The sequence below is a fragment of the Corvus cornix genome, chromosome 28 (genome assembly GCF_000738735.6).
Source record: "Corvus cornix cornix isolate S_Up_H32 chromosome 28, ASM73873v5, whole genome shotgun sequence".
NCBI lineage: Eukaryota > Metazoa > Chordata > Aves > Passeriformes > Corvidae > Corvus > Corvus cornix.
Window position 1 is genome coordinate 554631 of NC_046356.1, and position 17975 is coordinate 572605.

Consider the following 17975-nt stretch of genomic DNA (forward strand, 5'->3'; position numbering starts at 1 on the left):
AGATCTGGTGGCAGGACCCAACTCCTTCTGGATCAGGAGCAGTGAGAAGAAGGGAGTTCTGGAGCTGGATCCCTGCCCTCAGTCTGCACACTGGCCCCCATCCCTGGGGCTGGAGGGTTAAAGTGGGAGGGTTCGGCACCTCACGGCAGGATGCCAAGCCCAGATTAACCAGTTGAAGACGTCACTTTCCATTATGGGAAAGGCTCCCAAATATCCCTGAAGCTTTTGGTTCTGGGGATTAGCCACCAGCACACTCAGCTCCTGGCACAGAGCAGGGGTCCATCGGCGCTGCGGGGCCTGTGGCCATGAGTGGGGCTGGGAGCCGCTCCCAGGGGCATCATCTGGGTGGCTGAGGACCATGTGGGAGTGGGTCAGGAGAGCTGTGCTGCACTCACTGTCCACCGCCCTCCTGCGCCTCTGGAGGTGGCTGCGGGCTTTCTGGTACAAAAATGGCCTCTTGACTCTCTCGATGCTCTCGGTTGTCACTGGATGCCTCCTGGGGTTCCTGCTGCGGGCGCTGGAGCTGACAGACCTGGTAAGCCTGGCTCAGATGGTGATGGGAGTGAGTGGGATGGAGTGGGGCAGGGGGGCAAGCCCTGGTGCCAGTAAGGGTCCCAGATGGGCACAGCCCCAAAAGCAAAGGCTCCTGCTCAAGCAAACCACCTCAGGGCAGGTTTCTGCCCATGGCTTTTTTTTTCTTTTTTTCTTTTCTTTTTTTTCTTTTGACCAAAAAGGTGCCAACAAATGCCCAAGGTGTAGGACAAATCCTGCCTCCCTCCAGTGGGAGTGGGGAGGTCTGAGTTGGACTCCATAAGGCTGCAGGAGCCTTGAGGTGGGATGAAGATGGGAAAGGGGGGAATGTTTACTCAGGTGCTAGATGCTCAGTAACAGGCTCCCCCCAACACCACCAGCAGCATCAGGGTCTGAGGGAGGGGGTCCAGGAGATGGGGTTCGAGGGATGGGGTCCTCCCATTACTCTCCCCAGCTATGTGCAATCAAAGCACATTTCCGTGCTCTGGAGAGGACCCAGCAAATAAATATAGGGTTGGTGGGGAGCCTAGAGGGCTTCGAAGAGTCTCCTTCCTTTGAGGAGCCTTGGAGACAAATGCATTGGAGAAAATGCACCGAAAAGGCACGTTGGCTCAGCACGTTCCAGGAGCATCGTGCTGCAAAACGGCCCCGAGCTGAGCTCCACTGACACTGGGCAGCTGGGCCACGGCTCAGCCCTGATCCAGGCGGGGGAATGCTGCTCCGGGAGAGCTCGGCTGGGGCTGGAACATCCCTGTGTTGCCCACTAGGATTTAGAAAAGTCTTGTCATTTCAATTAGGCCCTTCAGCATCAGCACAACAGGGATGATCTCATTACTTAATTGAAGCTGGGTGTAATCTCTCTGCATCCCAGTGCGCACACCCGTGAGAGCCCAGCAGCCACCCACGCTGGCCATGAGGCTGGCAGTCTTGGGGCTCTGGCCCCTTGTCATCAAGTTTATCCGTCCTCTGCTCCAGCCCCATCCTGCTCTGTTGCCACAGCTCTGCTGTGGGCCTGGCAGCCACTAGAGACTGTCCCCACTAAGACTTTTGTCACAAAATCTGGAGGAGAGCTGGAGAGGTGGCCAGTCCCTGCTTTCCTCCCTGCAGTGGGGAAGTGTCACACAGCTGAGAGACCCACTGGCAAAGAGATGCTGTTCGGATCTGGCATTACCCCTTGCACCCAGCTGGGCCCATCGCAGCTCCGCTCTGCCTGAGCTCCCTGGGGACATCAGCCATGCCCAGGCCACACACTGGGACAGTGCAGGGACAGCACAGGGGAGCGATTGAACAGCTGCCTTGGCACCCCTCAAAGCCCCAGCATGGGGTGGTGGCTACTTTGGAGTAACCAAAAACACCTGCTTGTCTTGGGGCCAACTCAGATCCCTCCCTGACACCACTACAGTGGCACAGTGAAATAGGGGGGTCAGGGATGGAGGGAGGGAAGATGATGGATGGAGGGATGGATGGATGGAGGGATGGATGGAGGGATGGATGGATGGAGGGATGGAGGGATGGATGGATGGATGGAGGGTAGAAATAGGGATGGAGGGAAGGAGGGAGGGATGGAGGGAGGGAGGGATGGATGGATGGAGGCATGGATGGATGGATGGAGGAATGGATGGAGGCATGGAGGGATGGAGGCATGGAGGAATGGATGGAGGTAGGGATGGATGGATGGAGGGAGGGATGGATGGATGCATGGATGCATGGATGGAGGCATGGATGGAGGGATGGAGGCATGGATGGAGGGATGGAGGCATGGAGGAATGGAGGCGTGGAGGGATGGATGGAGGTAGGGATGGATGGATGGAGGAATGGATGGTGGGTAGAGATAGGGATGGAGGGAAGGAGGGATGCTGGCCAGGCTGCTGATCCCACAGACCCCTCATTCTCCCCTTGGTCATGGCTGTGGGATCCAGACTTTGGGGGATGTCTCTGCAGCCCTTCCCCATGTCCTTGTGAGGGGTGTAGGGGGTGGAGAGATGCCACGGCACCAAGATTGTCCCATGGATGGGCCAGACACCCGGGCTCTCCCTGAGCTCGGCTTTGCCACCTGCAGCCATGAGATATTCCCACCTTTCGTTGCTGCCAGCAGCTTTGGGACACTTTTGCAGATGCAGCCAAGTCTCTGCTCCCTGATAATGAGTGCAATGACTTTTGGGAGGAGCCAGTGCTGGGGCCATGTGGACTATTCCCTAGATGGCAACAGAACCAAGGATGGTTTTGGGAGGGGACCAACCCCACATGCCCCTGCCTTGTGTACAGCCAGGTTTGCCATGTGGCCAGTATTTCCCATCTGTGAGCCCCCAGTTAAGGGACAGCAGGGAAATGGCATCATGGAGTGCCTCAAGGAGCAGCTGCCAGCTCAGAACGAAGCTCAGAGCTCAGACTGGCTGGGGAAAAGGCAGATTTATCAAGTTTGAGCCCTTAATCCATCATCATTTACCTGACACACGCTCTGCTCTATGTGCAGGAGAAGCAGTATTTTTCCTTTCCTGGAGAGCTCCTCATGAGGATGCTGAAGATGCTGATCCTGCCCTTGATCACCTCCAGGTAAGACATCACCTTCTGCTCTAAAGCACCATCTTTCCCTCACATTGAAAAGATCTCCATTGAGGAGAGAACCCCAAAGCTGCATGGGGTGAGAATAACCCTGGCTCCAAACAGCTGGCAAGTCAAGCAGCATCCCCTGGCTTGGTGTCCATCAAACCCTGAGATTTCCCAGCAACAGTCTGGGACAAATCCTCACCTGGATTTGATAGGCACTTGTGCCCAGGTCAGACACCTGCACTGGCTGGGGTGTTTCCCTTCTTTTGGGCAGCTGGTGATGCCAGGACCATCCATGGGCAGTTGTGACGGGCTGTTTAACCTCAAAGCAGATTCCCTTAGAGGGATTTGAGAAAGTTCAGGTAAAAAACATAAGCATCCCTCAGTACTGTGTCTGTGTTTGCAAATCCCAATTTTATTGGCCCATACAGACCTAGAAATAAGGAACAGAGCCAGCAGTCATATTGGGGTCTAATCAAGGTCTTGAAAAGCTTATATGGATTGACATATTGCAAACAATATGTTGTCATGTGCTCATTAGACACACAAAAATTACCAGGTGCTTGTTCCCTCGAGGATGTGTCATTTCTCTGTTGTTAGTCAGAGTTTGCTTGTTGTCCCATTTGCCTCTGGTTTATTTTTGAGAGCAGTGTGGTCTCTATCCTGGCCACACTTGGCCTGTTCAGTACCATCCCTTATAGAGATGTCTGTACCTCACATCCCTCCCCAAGGTGCCTGAGGGTTTCCCTTCGCTCTCAGCCCTCCTGGCAGCTCAGTTGCTGGGTGGTTGTCTCTGATCACTCTCCTGTCTGTGGGTGCAGGTTCTGCAGAGGCCTCCTGGGAGTTTTCTTTCATGTTGGATTGAACCAGGGATTTTTCTACAATTACTGAATGATGGTAAAGTGGTGTCTTCTCTCTATGCACCATCCCAGAGGGGACTGGGCGAGCTCTGGAGATGGAGCTCTGGAGATCCAAGCCCCAAGTTGGAAAGCACCACCTATGTCAGTGTTGCTTTTGTGGACTCTCTTGAGTTTCCAAGGCCCTTCTCCTCCTGGATATGTGGCTGCTGAAGGGGATCCATAGGCTGGCCACCACGTCAGCCACCCTCTGTGTCCCCAAGGTTGGCACTGACCCTCACAGCCCCTCTATTATATCCTGACTGAAGGTCAGGGCTTGGCTGGGTCTGCATGCATGTGGGGCACACTGCAGCCCCCAAATGCTCACATTTCATAGAATCCTGGAATATCCTGAGCTGGAAGGGACCCTCAGGGATCATCAGTGCAGCCCCTGGCCCTGCACAGACACCCCAACAACCCCAGCCTGGGCATCCCTGAGAGCGCTGTCCAAACGCTCCTGCAGCTCTGGCAGCCTCGGGGCCGGGCCCATTCCCTGGGGAGCCTGGGCAGGGCCCAGCAGCCTCGGGGGGAAGAACCTTTCCCTGAGCTCCATGCCCAGCCCTGACCCAGCTCCAGCCGTTCCCTGGGCTCCTGTCCCTGTCCCAGAGCAGAGCTCAGCCCCTGCCCCTCCGCCTCCCCTCGGAGGAGCTGCAGCCCCCAGGAGCCTCCCCTCAGTCTCCTCTGCTGCAGCTGAACGAGCCAAGTGCCCTCAAGCCGCTCCTCAGAGCCTTCCCCAGCTCCGTGTCCCTCCTTTGGACACTCTCCAACAGCTTTGGACCCTTCTGATCTTGTGGTGCCCAGAGTGCCCCCAGCACTGGAGGTGAGGCTGCCCCAGTGCAGAGCAGAGCGGGACAATCCCTCCCTGGCCTGGTGCCCCCCAGGACACGGTGGCCCTTTGGGCTGCCAGGACACACCGGGGACTCAGATCCAACTTGGACCAACCAGGACCCCCAGGTCCCTTCCCACGGCGCTGCTCTCCAGCCTCTGATTCCCAGTCTGTCCCTGCATCCAGGGCTGCCCCATCCCAGGGTAGGATCCAGCACTTGCCCTGTTAAACATCACATGGTGGGGGACTTCCCAATCCTCACATTTGTCAGGGTCTCTCTGTGGGGCCTCTCTGTCCTTGAGGGTGGCAGCAGTTCCTCCCAAGTGAGTAACCTCAGCAAACCCACTCAGGACCTTCCAGTCCTGCACCCAACTTGTCCCCACCGCCAGCACTGCTCTCCCTGCTGGGGCAGCCTGTAATGCCCTCTCTATTTTTAGCCCAGTGTTGCTGAGAAGTAGCTTATGGGTTACTTCTTAGGAAAGCTTCCATGTGCATGAAATCTGAACCTGCAGCTCTCTCCAGGGGGTGTGGGGTCCATCCCCACCAGGATTTTATGAACCTTGCTGGTACCTTCCTTTGCTGCTCACAGTGACACACAGCAGTGGCACGAGGTGATGGAGATATAAGAGAGCAGTATCTCACAAAAAAGGAGCAGCATCATTTATTCAACATAAAAATACACTAAGAATATAAACTTCTTAACCCTCATAGAAAACAGAAAACACAGCTAGACCTTGAAAAGGGGCTTGGAGGTGTCTCCTGCCCTTCACAACTCAGCTTGGGTTGTCACAAGCCCATCCTGGGTCTGAGATCCTGTGGGCGCTGGCACAGGAATGTGCAAGAGGTCAGTGATGCCCTTAGGCTTTGGTTTAAAAAAACCTATGGAAATCCCTCCCGCCTTGGAGATTTTGCCCATCAGATGTATCTTGTGCAGTTTGGGGAGCAGACACTGACCACTCTGTTCTGTGCTGCAGCCTCATGTCCGGGCTGGCCACCATGGACTCCAAAGCCTGTGGGAAGATGGGAGTGATCACCATCACCTACTACCTTTGGACGACCTTTATGGCAGTGACCGTGGGGATCATCCTCGTGGTCAGCATCCATCCTGGTGCAGCTGCCCAGAAGGACAACTACTCTGTGCAGAAAGTGGTGCTCAGCTCCGCCGACGCGTTACTGGATTTGATCAGGTGTGTCACAGGATTTCAGGAGCCAGGGCTGTGATAACAAGATCTTCCCAGAAGGTTCTGAGTTCCCAGAAGACACTGAGAACGCGAGGGAAACAGGAGAACCACTGGCCAGGTGCTGGTACCTCCAAGCCCAGCAATGTGGGGTTCGTTTCCCCCCATCCATGTCCCTCTGGCCACTCTGTCACTGCCACTGCTCTCCCAAAGCCATCAGCAAAGAGATGCACTGCAGCAGAGATCAGACAGAGTTGTGTTGCCTGCAAGGCTCGGATTCTCCTCTGCGGCCCCAGCTGGAACATGCCAAGCCTGGAGCTGGCCCAGGGCTGGGTTAAAGCAGCAGATGGGGTTACCTGGGGAGGGGCTGCAGCACAGACCCAGGGGCTGGGGGAGAATCTCAATTTCTGGAGGTACTGGATTGACTAGACCAGGCTCTGAGCAGGGGCCTGCAGATGGCAGATGTCCATCCCAGGCTCAGGCCTTCCACCAATCCCATTTACACATGGTTCTGAGTCCTGCTTTGAGTTCACCTTCCAGCTTTGCTTTGCTTTCAGCTTGCACAGCTGTCATAAGCTGTTGTTGGCTCTCTTCTCCTCTGGACATTGTGCCCACCAGAAGTGCTTCCCAGGATGCTCCCTATGCTCTCACAACACACTCTAACCCTGTGTCATTGGTCTCTTACAGAAACATGTTTCCTTCTAACCTGGTTGAAGCTTCATTCCAGCAGGTGAGTTCATCCCTCTGCGTGCAGCCAGGATGGTGCTCAGCTCCACACGGGGCTGCCTCTTTGCCCACCCACAGCCTGGACAGGAGCCCTTCTCTTCCCCTCCCTTCCCTCCCCTCTCTTCCCCTTCCCCTCTGTTCCCTTCCCTGAACTTCCCCTTCCCCTTCATCCCCCCACACTCACCCCAGGGTGGGCACCCGAAGGCAGGACGGTGCTGGGGGGGCACAGGCTCACAGGAACCCCCGTGCCTGCCCTCTGCCTGCGAGGCTCCTGTACAGAAGCAGCACACATCCCTTCCCTCATCCCGCTCCTGTGCAGAGGCTTCTTAGTCCCCGGGGAGGGGCGGCAGCGGGGTGGGCAGGCAGCAGGCAGGGGAAGGGACACAAAGAAGGGACGCTTGAGGGAAGGTAGAGTGGTCAAAGGGGACAGACTGAGTGGCCAGGCAGGGTGGAGGGACAGGGAAAACAAGAGAACCCACGGCATTGGGAAAGCATCGGTAAAGCTCGCAGGAGGAGGGACGGAGGGACCAGAGCGCTACCCCAGGGCTGCGCTGGCGTCCCGCAGGGGACCCGACTCACCAACAGCGCCAGTCTGCTCTGCAGCCTTGGCTGAGGACGGGCTGCAGCCAACAGCCACAGCTCCCCTTGCCTGTCTCTCATTGCTTGTTTCCACCAGGCTTTTACTGCCTGGAAACCAAACCTTTAACTTCCAGGAGCACCCAGCCTAGGGCTGGGGCTGGCTTTGCCTCCGTGTTCAGAGCAGGATGAAGCTCATGCCAGCATAACCTCCCTCCTTTGCTTCTGTTCCAGTATCGAACTGTTCTTGTCCCAGTGGTGAAGTCTCCTGGTTTTCAAAAGATCCCAGGAAAACCTGTCAATTTTATTTACTTTGCACCTGATGACAAAAACCCTGAAATCCATCGGCCTGTGTTCCTTGAGCTGACACCATCACCCGAGATGACCTACAGGACCCTGGCTGGGACCAGCAATGAGATGAATGTCCTGGGGATTGTCATCTTCTCAGCAACCATAGGTACCTGCTCCTCCATAGGCCCAGAGGCAGCCCAGGGTGGCCACAGCTGTGGTCACTGAGCTAAAGATGTGGGACAAGATTCTTTTAGCTTTAATTGCCCCAGTCCCTGGGAACCAGAGGACAGCTCCAGGCCCAGCACAGAGCTCGTACCAAGGCCCCTGTCAGCACCACCTGAGGTGGAGCTCACTGCAGCTGTAGGCACTGGGAAGGCTGTTTCCACCCCCTATTTCCCACATGAGCCTTCACAGCCCTGCAGGTCCTGAGGGTTTTCAAACCATTACATAAGCTGGGGAGTCCTTCTAATGAGGTCTGAAGTGAGGTATAATTTTGCCTGGGACACAGCTCGCCACAATGACCCAAACCCTTCACACTGAGTGTTCAGCCCCTGAGCAGGCAGGATGTGACAGTGGGGTCAGACTTGGTGCTGTTACAAATATATGGGAATTCCCAACAGGACTTTCTGAAGGAGGTAGGGAAGCATCCTGCATGAACAGCTTGCAATCCTGTGTGGACAAGGTGCTCGGCAGCAATTTCGGGAAGGAAGAAGGAGCAGAAGTCATGAAGAGACACGTGCAAGAGAGGAGGTTTAAAGGGGAGAAAGTCATTGAAAGGAGGAACTTGGAGCTGGCTCAAAGTGTAAGAAGAGGACATGGGGTGCAAGGCTGAGGGAGAAAGGGAGGAGGGAGGGATCAGGAAGGAAAAAGAGTAGGAGGCAGTAAGATGAGCATGGTGGCAGGATTATGTGTAGGTTAAGAGGTGAGGGCAAGGAGCTTGAACTTTGTGTATAAGGAACCAGAAAGCCAATTAGAGGATTTGAGATGCAGAGGCAGCGCAGCCAGCACAGCACTGGAGTGCGCTGGACTGTGGTCAGAGACACGGAGAGCGGCCAGTTCTAAATGTGAGACCTCAGAGGAGTTGGTCACAGCGAGACTGGGCAGAGCCAGACCCACTGACAGATCCTTACAGCCGAAGATGTCTCTGGCAGTCTCCTGTCCTAGCAACCAACACCCTCTGCAGACCTTGGACACCCAGGAAAGGTGCTGAGCTCCTGCCCACAGGACACGTGCCCTTCTCCAGCCCTGCCAAACCTGCAAGGAGAAGCTGCTTTTCTCTTCTAAGATTACACTTCACCACCCCTCCAGCGTGGGAGTGGGATCAGCCTGAGTTAGGAGGCAGTGGGAGATCACCTGAGCCAGCCTCAGCCACCTGCACTCCCCATGTTTTGCCCAGGACAGATTAGAGCTCCACAAAGCCACAGACTGGCAGAGCATCACCTGCACCAGACACGGGCAGCTTGATAAAGGGCATTTGTACACCCACAGGATGCTTTCCCTATGAGGAGAGGCTGAATTAATGGGGTTTGCCTGGCAGGAAAGAGGAGAGGGATAGGCAGGGCACCACAGCTCTATACCTTGGGAAATGGGGATCACCTCCTCCGTGCAGCAAGGTGGGGGGGCCAGGTGGAAGCTGGTCAAGCTCTCAGTAAAGTGTATTTGTGTTCAACACCAAAACTAGGCAGGCTGTGGGCTGTGGGTGTCCATGCAGCACCCACTGGGTACCCAGAGTGACTTTGCTTTGAGGGGTGACCCCACACAGCTACTCCAGCTCTGACAGTTCTTCACTGTCCCTGAGGGCCTCTCTGTTGCTTTTGAAACCCATCAGAGGGCAGAGCTTTCAAGACCCTTGCAGGAATCTCTCCATTTGCTTGGGCCATGTCTCCCAAACCAGCTCTGTCGGACCTGAAGAGAAATGACTTTCTTCCAAAGCAGCTGTTGTGTCCACCCAATACTGATGAATATCCAGAGAGCTGGTATTTAAACACGCCAAGCCTTGTCTCATTTCTGAAAGTTCTGGCAAATGTGAACCCACCTCATCTCTCTTTTGAGCAAGGTAGGAGATCCAACCACCAACCAAGGGCTTCTTGGAGTCCTCAACCCTGAAGAGTGAAGAGGGATGAGCAGGACAAGATCCTGTCTATATTCTTCTTTCCCAAGATAAAACAGACACCTGCACAGTGCTTCAAAATTAATTTTAGCCAACACAGGAAGAAGGCCTTGCACCAAGCTGGAAACAAGATGGCCAAATGCTCAAAGGTTCCTTTTCCCTTTACTTGATGGGTTCTTGGAAAACCTCCAGTGAAAGCAATGGGGTTTAGCACTGGAAGACAGGACAGCACCATACCCATTCCTGTATTTCTGCTCTAGTATTCCTTGAACAGAAAATTAGGCTGGTTTAGGTTAATGCAACAACATCAAAAGAAAAAAACAGACTTGTCGCAGCGGGGATTACTGCAACAAGTATATTTCAAACCAGGAGTCCCATGGAAAGCGAAGTATATATGGACAGATTGGTGGTAGATGTTTCAGAGATGTTTATTTCTCCAGCCGCATGGCCGGGGCTCAGCTCAGGAGCTCCGCAGTCACGGGACCCGAGGGTCCTTGGCCACCCCGGGGAACACAAACCAACCACTGGGGAACGAGGCTGAGCAGGGGCAGGGAAACCCCGTGTCTCTCGCCCAGGGCCCCTCTCCCAGGGCTCCATGGCAGGGGAGGGACCCCAACACAGACTTAGGAGAGAAGGCTTAATGCCTGTATCTAAGCAACTCACTCAGATCCTTCCTGACACATCACTGTACAGCCACACGTGTTGTCACCACCACGGCACAGCCTGTGAGCCACCAGCACTGCACAGCCCAGCCCACAAGGGAACCGGGCACGGGACCAGGGGCCCGAGCACTGCTCAGTCACTGTGTGGCAGCCAGGACCCCTTTCACTCCAGAGCAGGGCAGGGATGCAGCAAAGCATCACATCCTCAGCTAGAGAGAGCCCTACCACACCTGGTCCTTAAAAGAATTCCATTTTTATTTCCAGAATTCATTATTCTTGTATTACCAAAGCAATCCAGCAATTATAGCAATCCAGATATCCACTTAATCCAGCTAATCCACAGTTCATCCATCCCAGGAAATGACTCTTCCAGCATTGAGCAGCAGTGAAGTTCATCTGTTTTCTGTGCAAGGAAGAGTCCAAATCCCAGATTTGGGTCTGGTGGGGCTTTGTGAGAAAATGCCAGGAACACAAGCCAGGTGCTTGTATTTGCTTGGAGCAAAGAACGGCCGTGACTCCTAAGAGCACATGGCAACCTGTACGAAATCAGGTTTTGCCCGGTGAGCCCCATTCTGTGGCCACCAGACCCTCAAGACACTCGGCTTGACAGGTGCTGCTCCCGTGGTGCTCCCAAGTAATGCAACCTGCTGTGCTTGGTTGCAGGACTTCTCCTGGGAAAAATGGGCGAGCGAGGAGCCCCGCTGGTTAACGTGTGCCAGTGTCTGAACGAAGCAGTGATGAAAATTGTCTCGATGGCCGTTTGGTAAATCTGGTTTTGATTGATTCATTGATTGATTGATTTTCTTTCCTGCTATCTGATGGCAATGCCGGTTGCACGTCTGCAAGTGTGTGTTGTGAGGACTGAATTTGCTTTCGTACGACTGTACCACACAGTACCAAACACTGCAATGTCTGTCCTGCAGTGCTCCAGTGATTGCTGCATCCTCATAATTTTTTATGCTTATTCTTTGCAGGTACTTCCCCTTTGGCATTGTATTTCTCATAGCTGGAAAGATCTTGGAGATGGAAGATCCATCCATTATAGGACAGAAGCTGGGACTGTATGTCATTACAGTAGTGTCAGGGCTTGCCTTCCACGGAATCATCCTCTTACCTCTGCTTTTTGTGCTCATCACCAAGAAAAACCCCTTTGCTTTCATTCAGGGAATACTGCAAGCCTTGCTGATCGCCTTAGCTACATCCTCCAGGTAGGAAAACGTAGCTGGAACCTGCAGATACCACAGAGCAGGGATCTGGTTTAGCAAGAGAGACATGGCTGTGTCCGGCCAGGTGAGCTCTGGGAGGACAGGTGTGACTCAAAGGAAAATTACACTCCAGCACTATTTGAAATGAGAATGCTCCTGGTTTAGGAGGAAGCAGACGCTTGGCCCTGCCCTGGGTGACAGACCTGGGCAGCTCGTGGTGCTCTTCCACTCACCCTCTCCCAGGGTTTTCCCAGAGCAAACCAGCAATGTTTTTGTGTGTGCATGCACACTTCATTAAATTGCTGCAGTTTTCTTTCCATGAATTCAAACTAGGGACTGTAGGTGCTTTATAAACTGCATGGGGTTAAAGGTCTTCTGAACACTTTACTGACAATCTAACATCAACTACAGTGTATCCCAAGTTCATCCACAGAAAAATCTTGCCTATTTTGAAAAGACTTTAATCAATTTAGATTATATTTATCTATTCTATTTTCATTGAAATACTTTCCTTATAACAATGAAAAAAACCTTCACACTATAAACTACCACCCCTTCCAGAAGACACACAAATTCAAACATTTTCCTGGAGAACATTTTACCAGGCAAAGGGTTTTTCTGGCCTGCCTGTTGCTCCTCCCCATAATCCCAATAAAACCACCTAGACTGTGCCTCCCTTCCCCAGTACCCACCACTGCAACTCTTGCTTCTGCAACTCTTCATGACCTGGACCTGGGTCTCCAGCTCTGTTTCTGTCAGGCTTCTCCTCCCTCTGCTCTGCAGCCAGCTAAGGGAGAGAGAGCTGCCTCAGGGAGAACACCCTGCTCCTTGTCCCAGCCCCACGGTCTGTGCCCAGGGCTGGGGCCACCGTGCTGCATCCAGAGCCTGTCCCAAATGCAGTCCCTGCCTCCCAGAGTCTGTCACAAGCCCATCGACTTCCTTTCCGTGGTTTCCTTTCTTCAGCCTGTTCTTCTTCCTCCATTCCTCATCCCAGTTCCTGTGGGACAGTTGTCTTCATGCTAGACAGAAACGAGAGAGAAAGGTCAGGGGTGGAGAAGCTGAGGCAGGCATCCCTCATGGAGGAGACAGGTGAGGACAACAGGGGTCTCGCTGGACCTCAGCACAGCCAGTGCTGGCACACACCATACCACACTCCAGGAGGTGCTGCAGGATTCATCTGGGCACCAGGGATGTTCAACAGAGCTGCAGCCATGGCACACAGCTCCTTAAAGTGGCGCCTTCAGCCACTGAAAGGACATTCTGACATTTTCTCTCTCAGCCTGCAGCTCACTTGGCTAATGATGTCTATTCCCCAGATGGTGAGAACCGAAGAGACTTTTCACTGCTACCGCAATTTGTGTAACATTGCGGTATCCACCCTTGGGAGGGCTGGTATTTCTGTCCCATCACACTGACTCCAGCTTAGAAAGCTCAACACAAATGACAAGCAATTACTGCTCATTTCTTGTCCTGCAGCTCAGCCACCCTGCCCATCACCCTCAAGTGTCTCCTGGAGAACAACGGCATCGACAGGCGCGTGGCGCGGTTCGTGCTCCCCGTCGGGGCCACCATCAACATGGACGGCACCGCGCTCTACGAGGCAGTCGCTGCCATCTTCATTGCCCAGGTCAATGAGTATGAACTGGATTTGGGACAAATTATAACTATAAGGTAAAAGTTTCTTTGTAGCAGCCAGATTATTTCTCTCTATTCCTATTTATAGATATTAGGACAACCTCTTGCATTTTTGCCATTTGCAGAGATCTTGTTAATGCACAGTGACATTTGCTGGGAAGCTGAGGAGGAGGGGAGGGTGCAGCATGTCCCAGTCCCTGTGCTGTGTACCAGGGAAAGCTGGACTGGCTCTGCACCCCAGAATCCACTGCAAGTCAAGGACTTTGCCTGTAGGGAAAAGCCCAGCTGCCCAGACGTGTGGCTGGAGCAGGTCAGCGCTGCAGGGCTGAGCACAGAAGGATTTGTGCAGGTGCCATTTACTTCCCTTCAGGAATGGGATAGCCTCATTTTATAAACAGGGAAATAAAGCATGGAACTAAATAATAATTAAATACATCTGCAAATATTTAATAATTTTAAGGAGGGACTCCCTACCCTGAAGGCAAGAGGAGAGCACAGAGCCAGGGCACCCGCTGCCAGCCCCTGCTCTGCACAGGGGAATTAGTGATAACACCTGGGAGCAGGAAGGTGGAGGAAGTCAGATCCAATCCAATCCTTCCACACAGGAATAACTCACTTTGCCATGCAAACACGCTGGTCTGAATTGCACAGCTGCCTTCTCTTTGCAGCATCACGGCCTCGGCAGCCAGCATTGGGGCCGCTGGGATCCCGCAGTCCGGGCTCGTCACCATGGTCATTGTGCTCACCTCCGTGGGGCTGCCCACCGAGGACATCACCCTCATCATCGCCGTCGACTGGGCTCTGTAAGTGCTCTCCAGGCCACTGCCACAGGCAGTGACCAGTGTCAGTTCATGGTGATGGATCTTCCTCTTGATGGATGAAACCAGATTGCTCTCGAGACAGAAACTGATGCTGGATTACACTTGTCACAGACAAATAAACACACAGCTTGTGAAATGTGCCATTCTAAAGTACTAAGATAAAAACAAAGCAAGTCATTAGGTGAGAAACCACAAAGAGCAGATGCTGAGTTACAGAACCAACACGTGGGTGGCTGGTTTGTACTTCACAGGGCCCCAGGGAGAAGAGGGAACAGTGCCAAGTATCATGGCTGCTTTTCTCTTTCCCTCATATAAAGGAAGGTTAACACACCACCAATTCAACCTTTCAGCATCACAGGGTACCCAGCACCACTGGCACCTTCTACTGATGTGAGAGGTAGACAAGAGAGGAGCAGTGGCTGGATCTACAGGATTTCTCCTCAAGAGGCATCTCAAGGAGTTTTATGACTTGCTGAGGCGCTCTCCCTGCACTGAGCACAACAGTGGCTGTCCCAGTTTGGGAGGCGGCACTGGCAGGTCCCTGCACTGCTCACACAGGCAGGGTGAGACAGATGCTGCCCCAGCACAGGGCTCACATAGGGACTGTTTTCTCTCTGTATCTGCAAAACCAACACAGCCTTTGCCAACACCAGTGGGAGGGACATTCAGGACGGGGGCTGACATGTTCCAAAGCCATCAACACCCCGGGCACGCTGGCTGTGGCCACCCCCTGCATCCCGGCACTGTCTCTCCGCAGGGACCGACTACGAACAATGACCAACGTCCTTGGTGACGCCCTGGCTGCTGGCATCATAGCACACGTCTGCGAGAAGGACTTTGCCCCAAAGCCCGTCCCAGTATGTAGGGCATGGTGGAGGGCAGGGGGTCGTGGGACATGGCAGAACAGGCACAAGGCACCTGCTCACTCCAGAAATTAAAACTGTGTTCTTTCTTTTTGCAGCAAGACCCAGTGAGCAACACGGACAAGTTTCCTTCTGCAGAGACCTCACACCTGCATCCCAAAGACAATGTGATTGAAATGATTGACGAAACCTTGTTGGACCAGACAGGAGTTCACTATAACATCTGCCAGGTGTAGATAACAGCATTCCTGCTCCTGGGAATGACATCTTGGTGCTAAACACTGACACTGTGAGTGTCACATATGGATGCTCTGCAAGATAAAGGCCTTACTTGGCACAAAAGTGGGAAAAGCCTCTCTTATCCTTTGAAGACTGTGGGACTCCCAGCAGGCACTCAAAGACCATGGCTCTGCCACTGATGGGTAGGCAACCAGCTCCTCCCTGCGCCTGAGGACACAGCTGGGAGCTCACTGCCCTGTCTTAAATGGCTGGGTTTGAAGGATTTATTAACTCCCGTTTTTCCAAGCTCAGCTATTTTTGAAAGTTAGGGAGGTGAGCAGGTGTTAGCAGACTGGATTTGGTGAGAATGCAGTAGGGATGGGGCATAACTCCGAACCCTCTGGCCAGCAGCTCTTCCCTGGAAGCCAGGCTGTGCTCCAGAAGCTTTTGTTTTCCTTATTATAGAGATTTTTTTTTTTAATCCTTGCTTTTTATTTTACTATTGGGTTCTCATCTAAAAACTAAGATTACGTGAATTTTTGTCCAGAGCTCAAAATCTAAGTTGGACATAACTGGATTTCCCATCTGGCAGGTAACAGACAGGATGGCTGAGCTGTTCCACTCTCTCAGGGACAGTGGGATCCACTGGCTGGAGGGAAGGAAGGACCAGCTGTACACCTGTTTCTACAGCTGTTTTATTACAGACAACTAATTAACCAGGCCCAACTGCAACTGCATTGATTTTCCCAGCTAAGGATCTGTCCCCAAGCTCAAATTCCAATTACAGCCTTAAAATCCAGGCTTCCCAGGGCAGCCTTCTACACAAAAGCCTTTTATACCAAGGATTCATCTCACTGAATTAATTTGTCTCTCAAAATGTCACCTCATCCCTTTTCCCCCTCTTGATCTTTCCTGCCACAGCATTAGGACTCGTAACACAGCTCAGACCCATACTCACATCACTGAACTGTTCTCCAATTGCACATAAAGAAAACATTTTCTGTGCAGAATTCTTTCATGCTGAAGTCAGAGGCTATAAAATTTTTTTTAAGTTAGAAGAAATATTCATTCCAGTTTTGCCAAATGAAAAGCAGAAACTATTAAATATCATAAACCAGCTTTTGCACAAGAACTACTCATCTTCTATTAACTTACAAAAGCCTTCACAGAGTTAGAATCCTGGGCAATGTAAGCTTGAGACACTGCTGCTAACTTTGGCCTTTCTCACCCTCTCTCCTTGGTGAGGTTAATTAATACCTTCTTAAACATTACAGCCCAACTGCTCTTCAATAGCAGCAGTCACATCATTTGCAAGCCCAAAAAAATCACATTTCAAATCAATCTCTGCAGCTTCCCCAGACATCCCTCCCTCCTTCCCATATCATTTATGATCACCTTGATACACGCTGGTTCAGCATCACTGGCTCCGAAGGGTTTTTCAGTTGTTCCTCTGTATCAGGAGTGAGCTCAGCCACCCAAAATGCCCTGGGAGATGCTGGTGAACACTGGGGAGGCCCCAGGCAGCCCCAGCTCTGGGACAAGGATCCAAGTATCCTGTCTGTCTGCAACAGTTACCCACATCCCCCAAACACAGCTGGACAGACACCTCCAATGCACCTGCTCCAAGGCAGTAATTAAACCAGGCAAGATTTATGAGACCTTTCTGGTGCAGTCTCTGGTGCATGGGAGCGCCCGCATCCCTCACTGGATGCCCCGGGTGAGTCCAGGCCGACCAGCACAGGCAGCAGAGACGAGCCCCACTTTCACATCCCCTCTCCTCTCACTAATGAGCTCTGGATATTACAGCACACAATTAACCCTGCAAGAAAAGGCAGGACAGAATGTCCATGGCAGAGGTCCTTGAGTAAGTGCTGGGGCTGCAGGATGAGCCTCTGGGCAGTCACTCCCATCACTGGGCTCTGGCTGCTGCAGACCAGACCACCTTATGCCCTGCCCTGGAAGCTGCAAGTCATACTAAAACAACTTAAGAGCACATTCTCGAGCTCACTGCAACAAAGAACAAATAATTACTGAAAAAACTGAATATTGTATCTCAGTAATAAATCTAGAGGAGGTGAAGCTAACCCCACTCTGTACAACTTGCCCCAGGAGCTGCAAGTCCGGTGCTTTATCAATCCCAGAATGGTTTGGATTGGAAAGGAGCTTAAAGCTCATCTTCCATTCCCTGCCATGGGCAGGAACACCTTCCACTAGACCAGGTTGCTCCAAGCCCTGTTCAACCTGGCCTTGAAAGCGTTGGTAACATCTCTAAGTATCTGGCGGGATACACATTAGCAGAGAAGTTTTGATTTTGGAAATCAGCAGGGAGTATGTTGGTGCTAGTAAGGTTAAAATAAAGTGTCATGCCAGAGCCCACACAGCCTTGGGCCTTGTGACAAATACAGCAAGGGAGACCTTTTGAGCCCAGCAGCCTCAAAACTGGGCTGTCATCACTGTGCCCCTCTAACAGGATAAAAAAAGGGGAAAAAATAATTCAAGTGCTTCTGAAAGTCTCTCTGTGATCTGGTATAGAGGGAAGGCATCGTTATTGATGGGGAAAAGCTAAAGGCAGCAAGGACAATCCATCTTCAGCACTGCACAGGAGAGGCACCTGAACACCTTTAACTGGGTGGAAATTGTGGAAAAGTAAACAAAGCAGATTTACAAGATGGCCCAGCTGGTGAGGGGCCCACTGTCCCAGCCTTTGCCCTTGGGATGGCACCATCCCAACCCCACCTGTGTTTTCAATAATCTGCTGCTGAGGGAACACTGACACCAGTGCTCAGGGGGGAACAGCAGCCTCCCTGTGCCAGCCCTGAGAGCCAGTGGCACCCACAGAACCCCAGAATGTCAGCAGGGCTTTTGTAGAGAGCAACACAAGCTCATCAG

The 17975-nt window shown here is 52.7% G+C and overlaps 1 protein-coding gene and 1 long non-coding RNA gene across 4 annotated transcripts; one reads left to right on the top strand and one right to left on the bottom strand.

Annotated features, from left to right (window-relative positions):
• Nucleotides 1–222: 222 nt before the first annotated feature.
• Nucleotides 223–16205, top strand: LOC104696916 (excitatory amino acid transporter 5-like). 3 transcript variants are annotated; one of them, XM_019293118.3, is made up of 11 exons: nucleotides 223–535; nucleotides 3005–3084; nucleotides 5775–5987; nucleotides 6666–6708; nucleotides 7515–7737; nucleotides 11007–11106; nucleotides 11318–11551; nucleotides 13025–13219; nucleotides 13852–13986; nucleotides 14762–14855; nucleotides 14936–16205. In XM_019293118.3, exons 1-11 carry the CDS (start codon nucleotides 359–361, stop codon nucleotides 15101–15103), a joined length of 1662 nt encoding a protein of 553 aa, XP_019148663.1. In that variant the 5' UTR covers nucleotides 223–358; the 3' UTR covers nucleotides 15104–16205. The 3 variants fall into 3 exon arrangements, with proteins under 3 accessions (XP_019148663.1, XP_010409741.2, XP_019148662.1); XM_010411439.4 differs by having other exon boundaries at nucleotides 224–535; nucleotides 14762–14861; nucleotides 14966–16205; XM_019293117.3 differs by lacking the exon at nucleotides 5775–5987 and having other exon boundaries at nucleotides 224–535; nucleotides 14762–14861; nucleotides 14966–16205.
• On the bottom strand, nucleotides 10577–13888 carry LOC109146251. Its single transcript, XR_002048168.2, has 2 exons — nucleotides 13800–13888; nucleotides 10577–12567 (listed from the first exon to the last, which is right to left on the bottom strand). It is a non-coding gene; the product is annotated as an uncharacterized LOC109146251 (long non-coding RNA).
• Nucleotides 16206–17975: the final 1770 nt, after the last annotated feature.

Excerpts from the sequence above, each read along its gene's own strand:
- LOC104696916 (XM_019293118.3), top strand. The coding sequence starts at position 359 with ATGTGGGAGTGGGTCAGGAGAGCTGTGCTGCACTCACTGTCCACCGCC. Across the intron at positions 13,220-13,851 it reads GGACAAATTATAACTATAAG|CATCACGGCCTCGGCAGCCA; the intron begins GTAAAAGTTTCT and ends TTCTCTTTGCAG. Across the intron at positions 14,856-14,935 it reads AGGACTTTGCCCCAAAGCCC|AAATTAAAACTGTGTTCTTT; the intron begins GTCCCAGTATGT and ends TGCTCACTCCAG.